General features: G+C 43.2%; 1 protein-coding gene across 4 annotated transcripts; it reads left to right on the top strand.

The window, feature by feature from the left end:
* The first annotated feature begins 343 nt into the window (after nucleotides 1-343).
* On the top strand, nucleotides 344-15,793 carry LOC120061434 (tumor protein p53-inducible nuclear protein 2). Of its 4 annotated transcripts, XM_039011240.1 has the most exons (5): nucleotides 344-651; nucleotides 2,213-2,280; nucleotides 9,613-10,068; nucleotides 10,737-11,277; nucleotides 11,423-15,793. In XM_039011240.1, exons 3-5 carry the CDS (start codon nucleotides 9,945-9,947, stop codon nucleotides 11,688-11,690), a joined length of 933 nt encoding a protein of 310 aa, XP_038867168.1. In that variant the 5' UTR covers nucleotides 344-651; nucleotides 2,213-2,280; nucleotides 9,613-9,944; the 3' UTR covers nucleotides 11,691-15,793. The 4 variants fall into 4 exon arrangements, with proteins under 4 accessions (XP_038867168.1, XP_038867170.1, XP_038867169.1 ...); XM_039011242.1 differs by lacking the exon at nucleotides 2,213-2,280 and having other exon boundaries at nucleotides 11,121-11,277; XM_039011241.1 differs by lacking the exon at nucleotides 2,213-2,280 and having other exon boundaries at nucleotides 11,426-15,793.
* The last annotated feature ends 742 nt before the right edge of the window (nucleotides 15,794-16,535 follow it).

Raw genomic sequence — 16,535 nt, 5'->3', positions numbered from 1 at the left:
GCTTTCATCACTTTATTGGTCTCACCCACCCTCACCCACACAGTCACTCTATAGGCCATTCACAGCTCTAGGACCAGTTTCACCTCCCCGCCACGGGCGCCACCAGTCGTAAACAGTTGGAGGGGAAACAAAACACTGACCTTAGATCAGCTTCTAAGGGCAACTTTATTCTACTCCACCAGAGCAGGTTGACAGCTTTGAGTCGGACTACCCAAACCATACCCAACCCCCACTGTGTTACCAAGAGGCCCGGCTTGGATCTTGTGTAATATTCCGATTGGTCGTCGGTTCTTGAGGGCGTGGAAATGGGCGTCACTGGAAGTATTGTGATATCACAATCAGCTGTTTTGTACGTTCTACATTCTGATCCGAGGATCAGCTGGAGGAAGCAATAACAGAGGGAAAATCTGCAGGGGAAAAAATCGAACAAGAGGGAAAAAACTGCAGATGTTATACTCTGAACATCAAGTGTAAATTCAAGTTTTACACGAAGCCCCTTCTTCTAAGAAGAAAGCCTTTTTTTATTTTGTATTATGGTGTTTTAACTACCTCACTTAAAAGGCAACCTAAAGCTATGCTTTAAGAATTATTGTCGTTTCTACTTTGTGTGAGATCATCACGTTTACAATTTGAAATATATTGCTAATACAGGTAAGCTATTAAATCTACTTTGCTGTTGTTGTTTGTGCTTTCTGAAAGGCAAACTGTGTAAGCTTGCAGGGTATTAGGCTACCTCTGCCACTGACGCCTGTATAGCTATCTCTGATGATGCATAGCCTATCTCATAACAGCAGATGAAGAAAATGCGAATTAGGTTGTGTTATAAACAGAATCATTCTGAAACAAAACAATCTACATTATGACGGAATTAATCCATTGTAGTAGTGGCTGTCACAGAGGACAATACATTAGTTCTGCATGAAATTAATTATCGACTGTTACGCATCCTAGACATCCGTTTATAGGTCATGGACGTTTTGATGGCTTCCATAAATTTATGCTTTTACGGAAACTTCGACGTCCTGTTTATGATCTCTCAGAATATGAAAATGATGTTTACATAATGTTTTTCACCAAACGCTGGGGTGTTGTGTCGAATGAAGACGATGGGGGGTATTTTTGAATTGTGCCTTTCTCTCTTCCTCAGTGCTTATGTAGGCCTATGTATGGATTTTGAACGACCTCGATATTATAATTGATTCCTTCGCATCAGTCCTATACTGGTGAGCCTATCTGTCATTGCCATGACCCTTCAGCTATATCTATAGCCGTGTCACAGACTCGGAGCTTACACGGATAATTCATGTTTAACCTGACCGCTATCGACAATGACTTATTCTGGGCCCTATTTTTCTCGTCGTCGGTGACATTGGGAAGGTTTTTGTCATCCAAATTACTTTATATCTGGCTTTAAATCAAATGTACACTGCTTGCTGTCGGACCCATAAAAGAATAAAACAAATATGTTTTTCCTTCTTTTTTTCTCTCTCTCTCATCGGCATCTGTCAATGTGGATCGAAGAACTCGAAACAAAGCAGTTAATGATGTTGAATCATTCCTTTATTTATTAACAATGATTGGAGGTTATTCTTTCTTTTGCATCCGAACAATTGCAGTTTAAATACATAAATGATTATTTGACGGCACCCGAATTGTTCCTTTTCTATTCGCCGCTGTTCTTTTTTTCCTTTTCCTCGACTGAAGTAGGCTGAACCAGCAGCATCAGTGACGTAAGAGTCCTTCGTCATGCAAGCGCATAGGAGATATTTATGTTTTCTTCGCGATACCACGCCCATCTCCCTCAGCTCCTCCCTCTGTTTAAACGGCCTTCTGACTGCCATGAGCAGAGAAATTATGAGCGCATCTGGGAATAGCAGAGCAACAGAGCGCTTTTGTTTTGTAGAATTAGGAAGAAAAAATGAAATATATAATTGTCTATATCTGGTCTTTAACTATTTGCTATGAGCTTATACTGGTTTATAACCAGTGGATCAGGGTGAAAAACACAAAAAGCATAAAAGTAATATGCATTTGTACACTGATTTAACACATATTATTATTTTGACTATGTATAATAAATGATTAACTCAACAGGTACCTGGCAGGGCTGTAATTACCATACCATATGCCATTAGTTTTGAATAACACATTTTTGCACGTGGGTTCAACTGCCATTCCACACCATTTACTGTAAGGTTATGTTTCCTTTTAGAATGAATTACACCAGTCACCAGTGCTGTCACAATGGAATCTTTATAACCACAAGTAATAATTTAACAGGTACAGTAAACATTGTGATGTCATCCAGATGATAAATGCCTTGTGTTGGTCTATCATATTTCCCCCTTAGTTTATACAGGGCAAAAATATGGGAAACCTCTCGACATTTTACTTGGATACATTTCCAATGTATTTTTTTCCTGTTTTCCCCAAACATCAGTCCTTATATGGACCACCTGAGGCATGAGAGACCACTGCTGGCTGTTTAATGATGTTTCCAATATGTTCCAGTGCTGTTCTTATCCCTGGTGTCGTCTGTCTGTCCCAGTAGACAGAATGGTATATTTATACACCAGGCAGATAATACTGAATTAGCATCACAGCTGACTGATAACATTTGCTTATCAAGTAGACTGAATGGTGCTTCACACAGTTCCTTTAAAGGAAGTGTGTTTGTGTGTGTTTATGACTTGAGAACTCATAAAAAAGTGGCCCTGGGACAGTTTAATATTCTTAGAAATATTCAAAGTGGGTAAACTCACGTAAATACATTTTTTTATAAATGTTTTATCTCGCATCATCCTGTGACTTCAGTAAGCCTTAAGGAATGCATGAAAAACAGTCAAGAAGGGAGCGGATCAACAGACTCCTTCCTCTATGTCCTCTGCAACATCTCTCATATCTCCACCTAAACCATCAACATTAATGTCATTGGTAGCCTATCGCTTTATTTTACGAGCCTTCTTATGACGTTTTATATTTGCCTTATAAACATATGCAGCCACAGATAAGCCATTACAAAACTGTATAATACAACGATAAGACAGAAGCTAGAAGTCAGAATGAACTTTCTTAGCAGTAGGTTTTTATTGAAATAGAATAAGGCTTTGTTTTATCCTCTCCACAAGCACATCACACTGGTTGAATCAACGTTGTTTCCACGTCATTTCAATAAAATTACATTGAACCAACGTGGAATAGACTTTGAATTGACGTCTGTGCCCAATTGACTTCTGTTTACATCCCTGTTTTGAGAAAGGGCATCATTACGTTCTTCTTGGCTGCTTTCCTGACAGGAGGCTGATTGTCACACACACACACACACACACACACACACACACACACACACACACACACACACACACACACACACACACACACACACACACACACACACACACACACACACACAGACTGGCTCTTTCACAAAGAGCAATTTTGATGGGCTCCGATTATGGCTGACCTCTATCGCTTCTGACAAAATGTCTAGTAAATGTGATAATTTCTGTGTGTGTGTGTTTCTCTCCTGTGTCCTCCTGTCGGCCCCTGGTGTCAGTGTCACCATGGCAACCGCCCAAATAAGCAGGAAGTGTCGCTTTCCACCCATGCGTAACATATGTCCCTCTCCTTCTTCATCGCGCTCCTTTCCTTTCATTTATCTCTCTCACCTCATTTTACACCTTTCTCCCTCTCTCTACCTCCTCTGTTTTTATACATATCTGTAGCCTAATCGCTATCTCTTTCTATTCCTCTCTTACACCTCGATCCTTTCCTCTTCTCTCCTTACATTAATCTCTCTCACTTTTCATTTCTGTCTCTCTTCCTCCGTTCCTCTTTATACACCCCCCCCCCATATTGTCTAATTTTAGAAAGTACACCCTGTCAGATCAGAGAGGTCAGTGTTCCGTCGTACCGTCCAGTAGCCTCTGCAGGAATGATATGTCTCTCTGATATCCAATATCTCCCTCCATGGTTAAATACAGGGACAGAGACTGTAAGTGCAGGCTCCAGTAGCTCAGTTGGTTAGAGTATGCTGCTTGCAACACCAGGGTTGTAGGTTCGATCCCCAGATGACCTATGAAGTATCTAAACTTTTTTGTATATTATACTGTATTTGTTATTTTTTTACTGTCTTTGTGTTACTCCTTCCACCTAGACTCCAGGCCCTGATTACGACCCGAGTTAAGCGTGCGTAAATTGAACTTTTCTCTCTATGCGTACTCTGACCTTGATTTTAAGCATGGGTCGAGTGAACCTGCCGGTTCCAAGTGGAAAAAACGTGTACTTTATTTTTTCATATAGAAATAACAGCATTCTCCATGCACTGTAATTTCTAAATGGATAAGAGCTAGGTAAATGCATAATCCGTTTGGAGAAGGGGATTGTAAATACACACAGCAATTGTTTTAAGTGATTTTTACTTATGATCCCTGGAGACGAATGTGAAACCAGTGATATGGAAGCTAACGGAAAATCATGTCAACATGACATGTCTTGCTGCCCCTTTTCCACAGTGAAATAGGTTCCAAACACACCAAGACAGTCTTGAAGAGGGCATGAAAACACCTTTCCCAGTCAGGAGATTGAAAAGAATAGGCATGGGTCCTCAGATCCTCAAAAAGTTTTACAGCTGAACCATTGAGAGCATCCTGACTGGTTGCATCACCGCCTGGTATGACAACTGCTCGGCATCCGACCGTAAGGCGCAACAGAGGGTAGTGCGTATGGCCCAGTACATCACTGGGGCCAAGCTTCCTGCCATCCAGGACCTTTATACTAGGCGGTGTCAGAGGAAGGCCCAAAACATTGTCAAAGACTCCAGTCACCCAAGTCATAGGTCCAAAAGGCTCCTTAGCTGCTTCTACCCCCAAGCCTTAAGACTGCTGAACAATTCATCAAATGCCCCCTCACCCCTTTTGTTTTGACACTGCTGCTACTCGCTGTTTATTATCTATGCATAGTCACTTTACCGCTACCTACATGTACAAATTACCTCGACTAACCTGTACCCCCACACATTGACTCGGTACCGGTACCCCCCTGTATATAGCCTCGTTATTATTATTTTACTGTGTAACTTTTACATTTTTTACTATAGTTTATTTAGTACATATTTTTTTAACTCTATTTTCTTAAAACGGCATTGTTGGTTAAGGGCTTGTAAGTAAGCATTTTACGGTACATGTGACCTTTTTTGTGTGATTTGATAAATAGCTGTGCCATCGTTCTGAATGTTAATTGTGTGCCCTCATAATTTGCATGGATGAAAGTTGGACACCCAAGCTATAGGCTTCTGTAGGGCTGAACCTAACGAATTTACAGTTGAAGTCGGAAGTTTACATACACTTAGGTTGGAGTCATTAAAACTCATTTTTCAACCACTCCACAAATTTCTTGTTAAATTATAGTTTTGGCAAGATGGTTAAGACATCTACTTTGTGCATGACACAAGTCATTTTTCCAACAATTGTTTACAGACAGATTATTTCACTTATAATTCATTGTATCACAATTCCAGTGGCTCAGAGGTTTACATACACAAAGCTGACTGTGCCTTTAAACAGCTTGGAAAATTCCAGAAAATTATGTCATGGCTTTAGAAGCTTCTGATAGGCTAATTGACATCATTTGAGTCAATTGGAGGTGTACCTGTGGATGTATTTTCAAGGCCTAGCTTCAAACTCAGTGCCTCTTTGCTTGACATCATGGGAAAATCAAAAGAAATTAGCCAAGATCTCAGAAAAAAATTGTAGACCTCCACAAGTCTGGTTCATCCTTGGGAGCAATTTCCAAACGCCTGAAGGTACCACGTTCATCTGTATAAACAATAGTACGCAAGTATAAACACCATGGGACCACATATCCGTCATAACGCTCAGGAAGGGGATGCTTTCTGTCTCCTAGAGATGAACGTACTTTGGTGCGAAAAGTGCAAATCAAACCCAGAACAACAGCAAAAGACCTTGTGAAGATGCTGGAGGAAACGGGTACAGAAGTATATATATCCACAGTAAAATGAGTCCTATATCGACATAACCTGAAAGGCCGCTCAGCAAGGAAGAAGCCACTGCTCCAAAACCGCCATAAAAAATCCAGACTACGGTTTGCAACTGCATATGGGGACAAAGATCGTACTTTTTGGAGAAATGTCCTCTGGTCTGATGAAAGAAAAATAGAACTGTTTGGCCATAATGACCATCGTTATGTTTGGAGGAAAAAGGGGGAGGCTTGCAAGCCGAAGAACACCATCCCAACCGTGAAGCACGGAGGGCGGCGGCATCATGTTGTGGGGGTGCTTTGCTGCAGGAGGGACTGGTGCACTTCACAAAATAGATGGCATCATGTGGAAAGGAAAATTATGTGGATATATTGAAGCAACATCTCAAGACATCAGTCAGGAAGTTAAAGCTTGGTCGCAAATGAGCCTTCCAAATGAACAATGACCCAAGCATACTTCCAAAGTTGTGGAAAAATGGCTTAAGGACAACAAAGCCAAGGTATTGGAGTGGCCAACGCAAAGCCCTGACCTCAATCCTATAGAAGATTTGTGGGCAGAACTGAAAAAGCGTGTGCGAGCAAGGAGGCCTACAAACCTGACTCAGTTACAGCACCTCTGTCAGGAGGAATGGGCCAAAATTCACCCAACTTATTGTGGGAAGCTTGTGGAAGGCTACCCAAAACGTTTGACCCAAGTTAAACAATTTAAAGGCAATGCTACCAAATAATAATTGAGAGTATAAACTTCTGACCCACTGGGAATGTGCTGAAAGAAAACCCTGTATTTTTTTGTGCGTAAAGGCTCTCCAAACCTGTTTTTTTAATGATTCATGCATACTTTCCTAACCCTAAAATGTGCCAAAATAATCTACAAGATCAGAGTATTTTTTAATCTATCAGTTGGTGCTGAAATGGAGACGAAGGTGGATAGATGGGTTGGTTGTTTAGCAACAAAAACGACCCGTTCACAACCATCGGGCAAAACAGATGAGGTTGGCTTAGATTGTTGACAACATGTAAACTGTGTTTCTTCTCCAATGTTTATTGAAAACATAAACACATTTGCACAATGACCACTTGTTGTCTCTAAAATATATCGTTGAAGTTGTTGGCTAGCTAGCTAGCAATCAATAACAAGATTAAACAAACTGAAACGAGCCATTTACGATCTCCACATGGCAGTTTCTTGTCATTCTTGCTAGCAATCTGGCCATCCAGAATCACAACGACAGGCGCGCTGAATTACATGTATTCAACGCGCGCAATGGAAGCACCGTTATATGCACCTTCATAAGGTAAGTCTGAATTCCAACTACTGAGAAGTGTGTAAGAAAGAAAGGCGTACTTTTCCTTAATCAGAATCGGGCCCCTCGTGTCTTCTCTCGGTTGTCCATCTGGCCTAAACCCATTCTGTTGTTCACTATAGCAGTAGCACGGGGGGAGGGTGTAACGCCATTGCTCCTCAGGAACAGCCTGGCTGCGTCTCCTTATTCTGCAATAGCTTCCTTTAATCTAAGTTCCTTCATTACAACCCAATTCAAAGAACTCATCTGAAAGAAGCAATCTATCTGTTGGCATTTGTGTCAGAGTGTCTTACAGATTCTAACTGCATGCATACATTTTATGATCCTATTGAGAAAATACTATTGTGATTGTTTACGATTTGTTGCGCGTATTAAGCTATTTACTTGTTATTCATTTCGGAACTACATTACAATTACCCAATAGTTACACATTTTCCAACTTGAGTTGAATCCTTTGAAGTACAGTAAGCACCACAATGTGCGTACTGTTGTTACGGCATAATTTGCTAGTAGATTGAAGACAAATTGACCAGCTGAAACAGAACCGTAAAACTGTTACTGTCTCCAGTCAGCCTGTATCAGTCAGCCTGTCTCCAGTCAGCCAGTATGACCCAGACAAACATTCTCCTGCAGTCTCAAGCGACTGCATCTCAATACTCTAGTGCCTTCCTCTCCTCATCTCCTTCCCTTCATATGCACTGATCTGAGGACACAGAACAGGGGAAAGCATTATAAGTGGATGCCTACTGTGCATTTGGTTTCAGTTTACCCGTCAATTTCTTTCAGATTAGTGCGGGTGAAGGGAAGGAGATGAGGATGAGGTGAGGAAAACACGTGAGACTGTTGAGATGCAGCCAACCAATCACACTTTCTAATCTTTTCCTCATAAATGATTCCTTGACCAACATGATTAAAGTAGCCCTGGAACAGAAAGGCTCTTTTTGTTCAGTTCTGCTCACGTGATTTTGCCACATACACTTCATGGACAAAAGTATGTGGAAACCTGCTCGTCGAACATCTCATTCCAAAATCATGGGTATTAATATGGAGTTGGTTCACCCTTTGCTGCTATAACTGCCTCCACTTTTCTGGGAAGGCTTTCCACTAGATGATGGAACATTGCTGCAGGGACTTGCTTTCATTCATGCACAAGAACATTAGTGAGGTCGAGCACTGATGTTAGGCGATTAGGCCTTGCTCGCAGTTGACATTCCAATTCATCCAAAAAGGTGTTTGATGGGGTTGATGTCAGGAGTCTGTGCAGGCCAGTCAAGTTCTTCCACACCGATCTCGAAACTATTTCTGTGTGGACCTCACTTTGTGCACGGGGCCATTGTCATGCTGAAACAGGAAAGAGCCCTCCCCAAACTGTTGCCACAAAATTGGTAGCAAAGAATCGTCTAGAATGTCATTGAATGCTGTAGCGTTAAGATTTCCCTACACTGGAACTAAGAGCCCTAGCCCGTACCAAGAAAAACAGCCCCAGACCATTATTCCTCCTCCACCAAACTTTACAGTTGGCACTATGCATTCGGACAGGTAGTGTTCTCCTGGCATCCGCCAAACCCAGATTCATCCGTCTGACTGCCAGATGGTGAAGCGTGATTCATTACTCCACTGCTCCATAGTCCAGAGTCCAATGGAGGCGAGCTTTGCACCACTCCAGCCGATGCTTGGCATTGCGCATGGTGATCTTAGGCGTGTGTGCGGCTGCTTGGCCATGGAAACCCATTTCATGATGCTCCCGACGAACAGTTCTTGTGCTGACGTTGCTTCCAGAGGCAGTTTGGAACTCTGCAGTGAGTGTTGCAACCGAGAACAGACGATTTTTACGAGCTACGCGCTTCAGCACTCAGCAGTTCCGTTCTGTGAGCTTGTGTGGCCTACCACTTCACGGCTGAACTGTTGTTGCTCCTAGACGTTTCCACTTCACAATAACAGCACTTAGAGTTGACCGGGGCAGCTCTAACAGGGCAGAAATTTGACTAACTGACTTGGAAAGGTGCCACGTTGAAAGTCCTTGAGCTCTTCAGTAGGGGCCATTCTACTGCCAATGTTTGTTTATGGAGATTGCATGGCTGTGTGCTCAATTTTATACACCTGTCAGCAACAGCTATTGCTGAAATAGTCAAATCCACCATTTTTGGCCATATCGTGTATCTCCTTCATCTCGCTTTTTACTACTTTGTGATTTGCAACGCTGCTTTCTAATGTTCCTCTCGACTTGTTCCCATTGTCTTTGGATTTGTAATCTAAATATTTTCTTGCTGTTATTAATAGTCTCTCCTGTCTTTCTTTTGTCTCCCCACAGGCCTTTGCAGCGATACCAAGTAAAACCTTACATTTGCACTAAGGAAGCCTGTCGAGTCCTGTAAGAAAATCAACCTACGAGATCAAGACAAGAAAAGGGTTGAAGCAAAGAGAGGCCAAGAAAACCGTGCTCACTTTCCTGACCTGGCAACTGTTTGACAAAGCGAAATAACGAACTAAATAAGACTACAAAAATACTTAATAAGTAGCAAAAACACACAAAGGCAGCTAGCTATACCTTGAGAACTACAACTATACATAGAACCTGACTTCCGCGATCCCTGACCCTTGACTTTTTACCCATTGACGTGTACCCAACCAACCGGCCTAGCCATGTTCCAAGCTCTGAGCAGCCTGTTCTTCGGAGAGGTGGAGGAGGTGGCCGCAGAGATCAAGGGGCCCAACCCCTGTGTGACCGACGCTGACGAGGAAGGATGGATGCTGGTCAACCTGCCTGGTGAGTCCTCCCTTAGGGATGGTTGGAAGGTGTTGGAAGTGGAGAGGGAAATGGTAGTCACTAGATGGCCATGCCAGAATGGACAGAAGTGAGGATATTGACGGTACTGTTGAGCATGTACATCAGCTGTTCGTTTTCTAAGGTCAAAGGTTTTGGTGATTTGTGGTCAGCACTTCAGTCCTCTCTAGTGTGGCCATATAGTGATGGGGGTGTGGGGGCTAATATATTGTTTAAAATCTCCATAAAAGGGAATCTGAATAGTTTAGAGGCCACGTCTCAAACTAATTATATAAGCCCCAATGAAACACATCACAAAACAGTCAGTACAACAATACTGTCACTGACATGACCAAGCGGTTAGAGGGTCGAAGTAACTAATTATATTATTCCTATTTTTATGTTTTGTGTTTCTTTACCCTTTCTTCTCCCCCCTCTACAATAAAAAAAAAAAAATCCTGACATTTCTCACACTGGTGTGTCTGTGTGCGTGTGTCTGTGTGCGTGCGTGCGTGCGTGTGCGTGCGTGTGCTCCCCTTTTAACGACCCCACAACCTGCATGGCTTCTTCCCCTTTGCCTTCCCCTTTCCCCCTAACCTACACCACCCTAAACATACACCCTACCTCAATTGGCCAACTCCTCCATGGTCCCACCTTTACTCTGTTCTCAGGGGAAGCTGATTGTGTGATGCTAGTAGAGGGAGGGATAGAGGCGCCATCGATAGCACAGGCGCAAGCACAAAACAACCAATCAAATCACCCAGACACACCCACCAGAACTGAGTGCCCCGTCCCCTCTCCAACCCCTCCCCCCAAACATCAGAATCGCCACAGAACACACAAAGCTTGTTCACGAGCGGCGACAGTGGCGCCATCATACCCCTTCTCCACTCTCCCTTCTGCTAGCCCGTTAGCCACGGGAATCGTTACGCCCATATCCCTAAAAAGGCGGGCCAGGCTCTCCACCCCATCTGTGTCCCCTGGCAGTAGTGGGTCGGAGAGAGGCTGCATGGACGAGAGCTGGTTCGTTACCCCTCCCCCCTGTTTCACTGCAGAGGGAGCCACGGCCGAGACCAGCCCCATGGAGGATCTGCTTATAGAGCACCCCAGCATGTCCGTCTACGTCTCCCCTAGCAACCTGTCCATGATCTCCAACGGCAACCTGTCCATCGTCGGGGAGGAAAGCATCACCAGCCTGACAGGCAGCATGAGGTGAGGACCGACCGACCAACACCTTATTATATCTTTGTCACCATGTAATAGATCTGGCACATAGCCACAGTTCTATGAGAGAGCTACATAACTGCTTGACTAATGTTCTATACCCCCACTTCCTCCTATTCCTCCCCTCCTCTAGCAGGGTGGCAGAACCAGCCGCTACCTCTGCCGTCCATAATACCATGCCCACCAGGGTGACCCGAGGAGCCGCTGCCCAGGCTGGTACCCTGGCCAAGGTGACCCAGGTGGCCAGGGTTCAGAGGGGCAAGGCCCGCATTGAGAGGCGCCACCTTGGACGCAACCGCATCCAGCGCCAGAACCGCACTAGGGAGCAGGTTCCCCGCCACGCAGCCCACGCTAGAAACACCTACCTGCACCAGCCCTGCCAGCGTAACATCTGCCACTGAGCTTCCACAAACACAGGGGGAGCCATTTACTCTGAGGGCATTAGTGGTTATACTCCCCCTTACATATATACAGGTAGATTTATATGGACACACACACATATATACTCATGTCGACAAATATGTAAATACACATGCACACAACGTACACGCATCATTTACACATGCACACACAGCACATAGACACTCTCTCTCTCTTTCACTAAATCACTCTCTCTCTCTCTCACACACACACACACACACACACACACACACACACACACACACACACACACACACACACACACACACATAATTGATTTACGTAGGCTACTGTGCCATGTTAGGCCCTAAACCCCAACCAAGCCCTCTAATTACTTAAGTCTATTGTTGTTAGCTGTCACATATAAACATTTTTGAAAAACTTGCAAAAAAATATTACTTAGCAACTAATATGTGTGTAAAACTATAAAAAGTTCAATCTACTCTCTCCATTTCAGTTGAAACACTCCTCTCCTCTGTCTCTTCCTAGTGGAAGTTCACCTATTTACTGTGATGGAACACATGGCCCTCTCCCCTTTGCAGCCGTCCTAATGCTTTTAATCAGGTTGGGGGACAGACAGGCTAAGGAGGAGAAATTAAAGATGCTCACTCTCTTTCTGCGGGAACAAGCTTTTTTAGGGAATCTTTATTAGATAGTACACCCATGGACACGTAATCATTTTAGCCGTTGAGTATCTACGTAGCTATACTTGTTATGAATGAAGACAGGGAAAGGCTGCCCACATCTTATCTTGTCCTTTATTTGCAGTGTTTGAGTTACGAAACATTTTTTTATTAAAAAAATCTGTTCGCAAAAAGGAAGGGTATACCGTGTACATTACAGTGAGAGAGGAGAAAAACCAGAAGAGGTGTTTTTCCTCTTGTCCCAATGTGAGGGATGGAAGCAGGTAGAGGAAGGTGAAAGAGAGGACGACGAAAACAGACTAAAGAGTAAAAAGAAGACAAGAAACGACGAATTGGAGAGTTTAGATAGGATGACAGAGGAACCAGAGTAGATATAGTTGACTGTGTAGTGTAGCTTTCTGGGTAACCAATAGCTCGTTTTTAGAATGCCTAACTGGCTACTTTTACATATTTGGCTTGCCATCTGTGACTAAGACAAGTTTGCCAATGCTGAAACAAACAGGCACTCTGTTATCTCAAGTCAGGCAGCCTTGCAAAGCAGGAAGCTGATTCCCTAATTTCCTAAACGTCTTTGTTCAACAACTACAACACGATCATGAAAGTAATTCAGAGCTCTCTGGTCATAAGAAGTCTAGTTTAGCTAGCTTCAATGACTGTGCATAGTTAACTGTGTATGTCCTGTGCAAATTACTTTGTTGGGACGTACCATAATTATATATGTAGGGAAACTAGCCAAGGGTTGCCTGTAGGTTACAAGGTATGACAGGCTAAAGTAGGTGCAAGGCGGTATAGATGGCAACTCTTTATTATATTTTGGTTTGTTTGTTTGTCTGCTACTGTTATTAAAGTTATGGAGAAGGTAGGCCTAACCAATGCTCTCTGAATGATGTCTGTGATAGGAAAAGCCTGTTCCCTGCAGCCCCATAATGAGAGCACACCGTTTCATCCAAATAGCTGACAACCTAAAAACTTGGCCTAGTTATAGAGAATAGTATATAGGGAAAAAAATGGAGAAAAAATCTATATACATTTGCTCAGCACACACATTGGGCTCCAACTGATGTTGTTGTGCTGTGATGCTTCTGCATTAAGACACCTCCCCCTAACTAAATATTAACCAAGTGACAACCTTACCCATGAAAAGACAAACAGGGAAATAGATAACATCGACCAATCCCTTTTCACTTCACGTCATTCAGTGACAACAGGGTAATCATGGTAGGAGACTCGGGGTGAACACACAAACACACACACACACACACGATGTCCACCGGGCTGATACTGCTCAGTGTTTCTAGTAAAGACTAGCTCAAGGACAGAGAATGAGTTATGAGTGACCCTTTACCTTCTACACCCACTCCCTGGCCTCCTAATAGCACATCCAGCCGTAACAGTGTCCCCCACCTTAAGATCCAAGATCTGAGATGTATTCAACTACAATAGTAAACTATGGTGCTGAAGTCTATTTGACTATATACTAACGTTTGTCAATTATTTGAGACATGGATGTAAGTTTGCACTGTCATACATTTTTGTGAGTCAAAGTTTTAGCTGTGTGCTGTGTGATGTCTTTTATTCTCCCTTGGGATGTTTACTCTTTTCTTTTTGTTTTGTATCGAACCATCAAAGGTCTGTGGGAGTGTGAGAGGGTGTGTGTTAAAAAAAAATACTTCAAAAGACAAATAATGATCAATTATTTTTCTTGTACATATTAGAATACAGGTTGTAATGCTCCTTGCTGTTAGGTGTAAAAGCGACTCAGGATTAGAGTCCTTAAAGTAGCTACCATCTTGACTGAGGACAATACTGTCCCTGCCTCTTTCCTGAATGGGACAGTAAGGATGCATCTCAATAATCTAACGTGGCATCCTATCCACTTATACTTTCCCTAATCTACACTGAGATGTGACCAATTGAGATGTACCCTATTGGAGCTTTTGGGTTAGATGTGTTAACGGTCCAATTAGACACTGCTCTCTAGGGGGATAAAAGTGTAATAACTTGTAACAACACAGGATCATTTCATGCTGGCATCATCATAACACAACACATATTTGAAAGTATAAAGATGTATTTGTGGGAGCAGTGGAATATTAATTGTTCTCTAGATACAGTGAGAGTGAGGTGAGAAATTGTTCTTATTGTTTAGGATGTTCTGAACTAGAAACATTTATTTGTCCCTTCAATCACAAACCACCATGTTCCACTCAACGTATCGCCAACTATCTTGTAAATTACTATATTTTGTTTGAATGATCTACTAATATGATATAATTATTAATATTATGTATATTTATTTTTCTGTTGCTGTTTTAAATGATGACTGTATGTAACTCTGTTTGATCCTATGAATGACGCAGTGTGTGGATTGCAGTAACGACTCACTCACACACACACATACACACACAGATACACACACATCTGGTCTCCATGCTTCCTTAACCCCTAGAGTTTTCTGAACCTTATACTACAGTATCTCTGTGGTCACACTTCTTACTCACATGATGAAGACATTTTACAAAGAGAGAGGGGAGGGGGCCTATACATGAGAGACCATAGGTGTGTGTGTGTGTGTGTGTGTGTGTGTGTGTGTGTGTGGAACTCACCACCTCTAACAAGGCCTTGTTGGTCCTCACTGCGAGACTGTTTTTCTCTTTTTCTTGTTGTTATTTTCCTTCTTTCCATCACCCTCTCACCTTGACGTCCATGTTATCTCCAAGTTGTTGTTTTCTGAGTATGTAGTGTGGGACTAATGAAAGGTGTGAGTTTAGGGTGGCAACCCGCCAATCACAGAGAGAGGGCGGGGCCACCAGGTGCACTTGTGTCTAGTGTGACGTGAGAGTTGTGGGGGAGGGAGGGAGGAAGAAAGAGGGGGTGTGACAGAGGATGGAGTAAGCAGATAGATTGAAAAAAAATCTGAAATGTATCAACAAAAAAAGATATGCTTGTATTTTTTCCCGTTTAGTTCTTAGAACAGTTGTTCACCTAGTATGTTAATGTTTTAAAAGAAAGGGGGTTGATTGTGTGTGGATTATTTTTGTTCTGCTTTGCGCCCTAAAAATGATGGCAGCTTAAAGATACTTTGGGGTTCTCCCATGTACCATCTCAATGAGTACACCCCTCCCCCGTCAAAACAACTATTTATAGACATATAAAAAAGATTGGTGTATCTGATATCTATGGTGATCGTGCCTTTCACTATTTCTGCATGGTTTTTGTGATGTACTGAATTGTTCCATCCCTGAGTGGACAGTCAAGTCCATAGACAGTCAAGTCCATAGACAGTCAAGACCATAGACAGTCAAGTCCATAGACAGTCAAGTCCATAGACAGTGAAGACCTATGCAACCACCAACGGATGGGTTACTACAACATCCATTCAGAAAAACGCAGGTACCACACAACAACAACAACAACAAAAACAATAAACACTCAGGTTGACAACCTGAATCTCGTCTCGTCATTTACACCTGAAGGACTGGTTGGTTGGGGTGAGGACTGGAGGGAAAGGAAGGGGGGGGGGGGGGCAGGGTAGCTTGGCTGGGGGTTAGGGTGAGGACTGGGGGGAAGGGGGGGCAGGGTAGCTTGGGTGGGGGTTGGGGTGAGGACTGGGGGGAAGGGGGGACAGGGTAGCTTGGGTGGGGGTTGGGGTGAGGACTGGGGGGAAGGGGGGACAGGGTAGCTTGGGTGGGGGTTGGGGTGAGGACTGGGGGGACAGGGTAGCTTGGGTGGGGGTTGGGGTGAGGACTGGGGGGAAGGGGGGACAGGGTAGCTTGGGTGGGGGTGAGGACTGGGGGGAAGGGGGGCATGGTCACATGGCTGGAAAAGACAAATGGGTGGGCAATGGGGAAGACAGTACAGGAATACACACAGAAACAACAGCCTCTCCAAGAACGTCCCAGTTTTAAATCTTGTGGGGGAAAAAATAAGTATGGGTTTTTGAGCAGCTGACACATTGTACGACCTAGCAGGGTTAAAATACACATACACACGCACAAACACTCGCACATAGACACACAGACCCACAAGCATACCGTAAATACCATAGTATATAGACTAACAAAATAAGGATAGCAATTTAAATTATACAAGAGCTTCTCATCTAAACCATATTGCACATAGTTTGCACACTTGATTAATGCTATGATTCACAAATGTGTGGATATTTTAAAAGCCTTTCAT

The sequence above is a fragment of the Salvelinus namaycush genome, chromosome 16 (genome assembly GCF_016432855.1).
Source record: "Salvelinus namaycush isolate Seneca chromosome 16, SaNama_1.0, whole genome shotgun sequence".
Classification (NCBI taxonomy): Eukaryota; Metazoa; Chordata; class Actinopteri; order Salmoniformes; family Salmonidae; genus Salvelinus; species Salvelinus namaycush.
The sequence above is the reverse complement of the archived record's forward strand: the minus strand, read 5'-3'. Positions and strand labels throughout refer to the sequence as shown.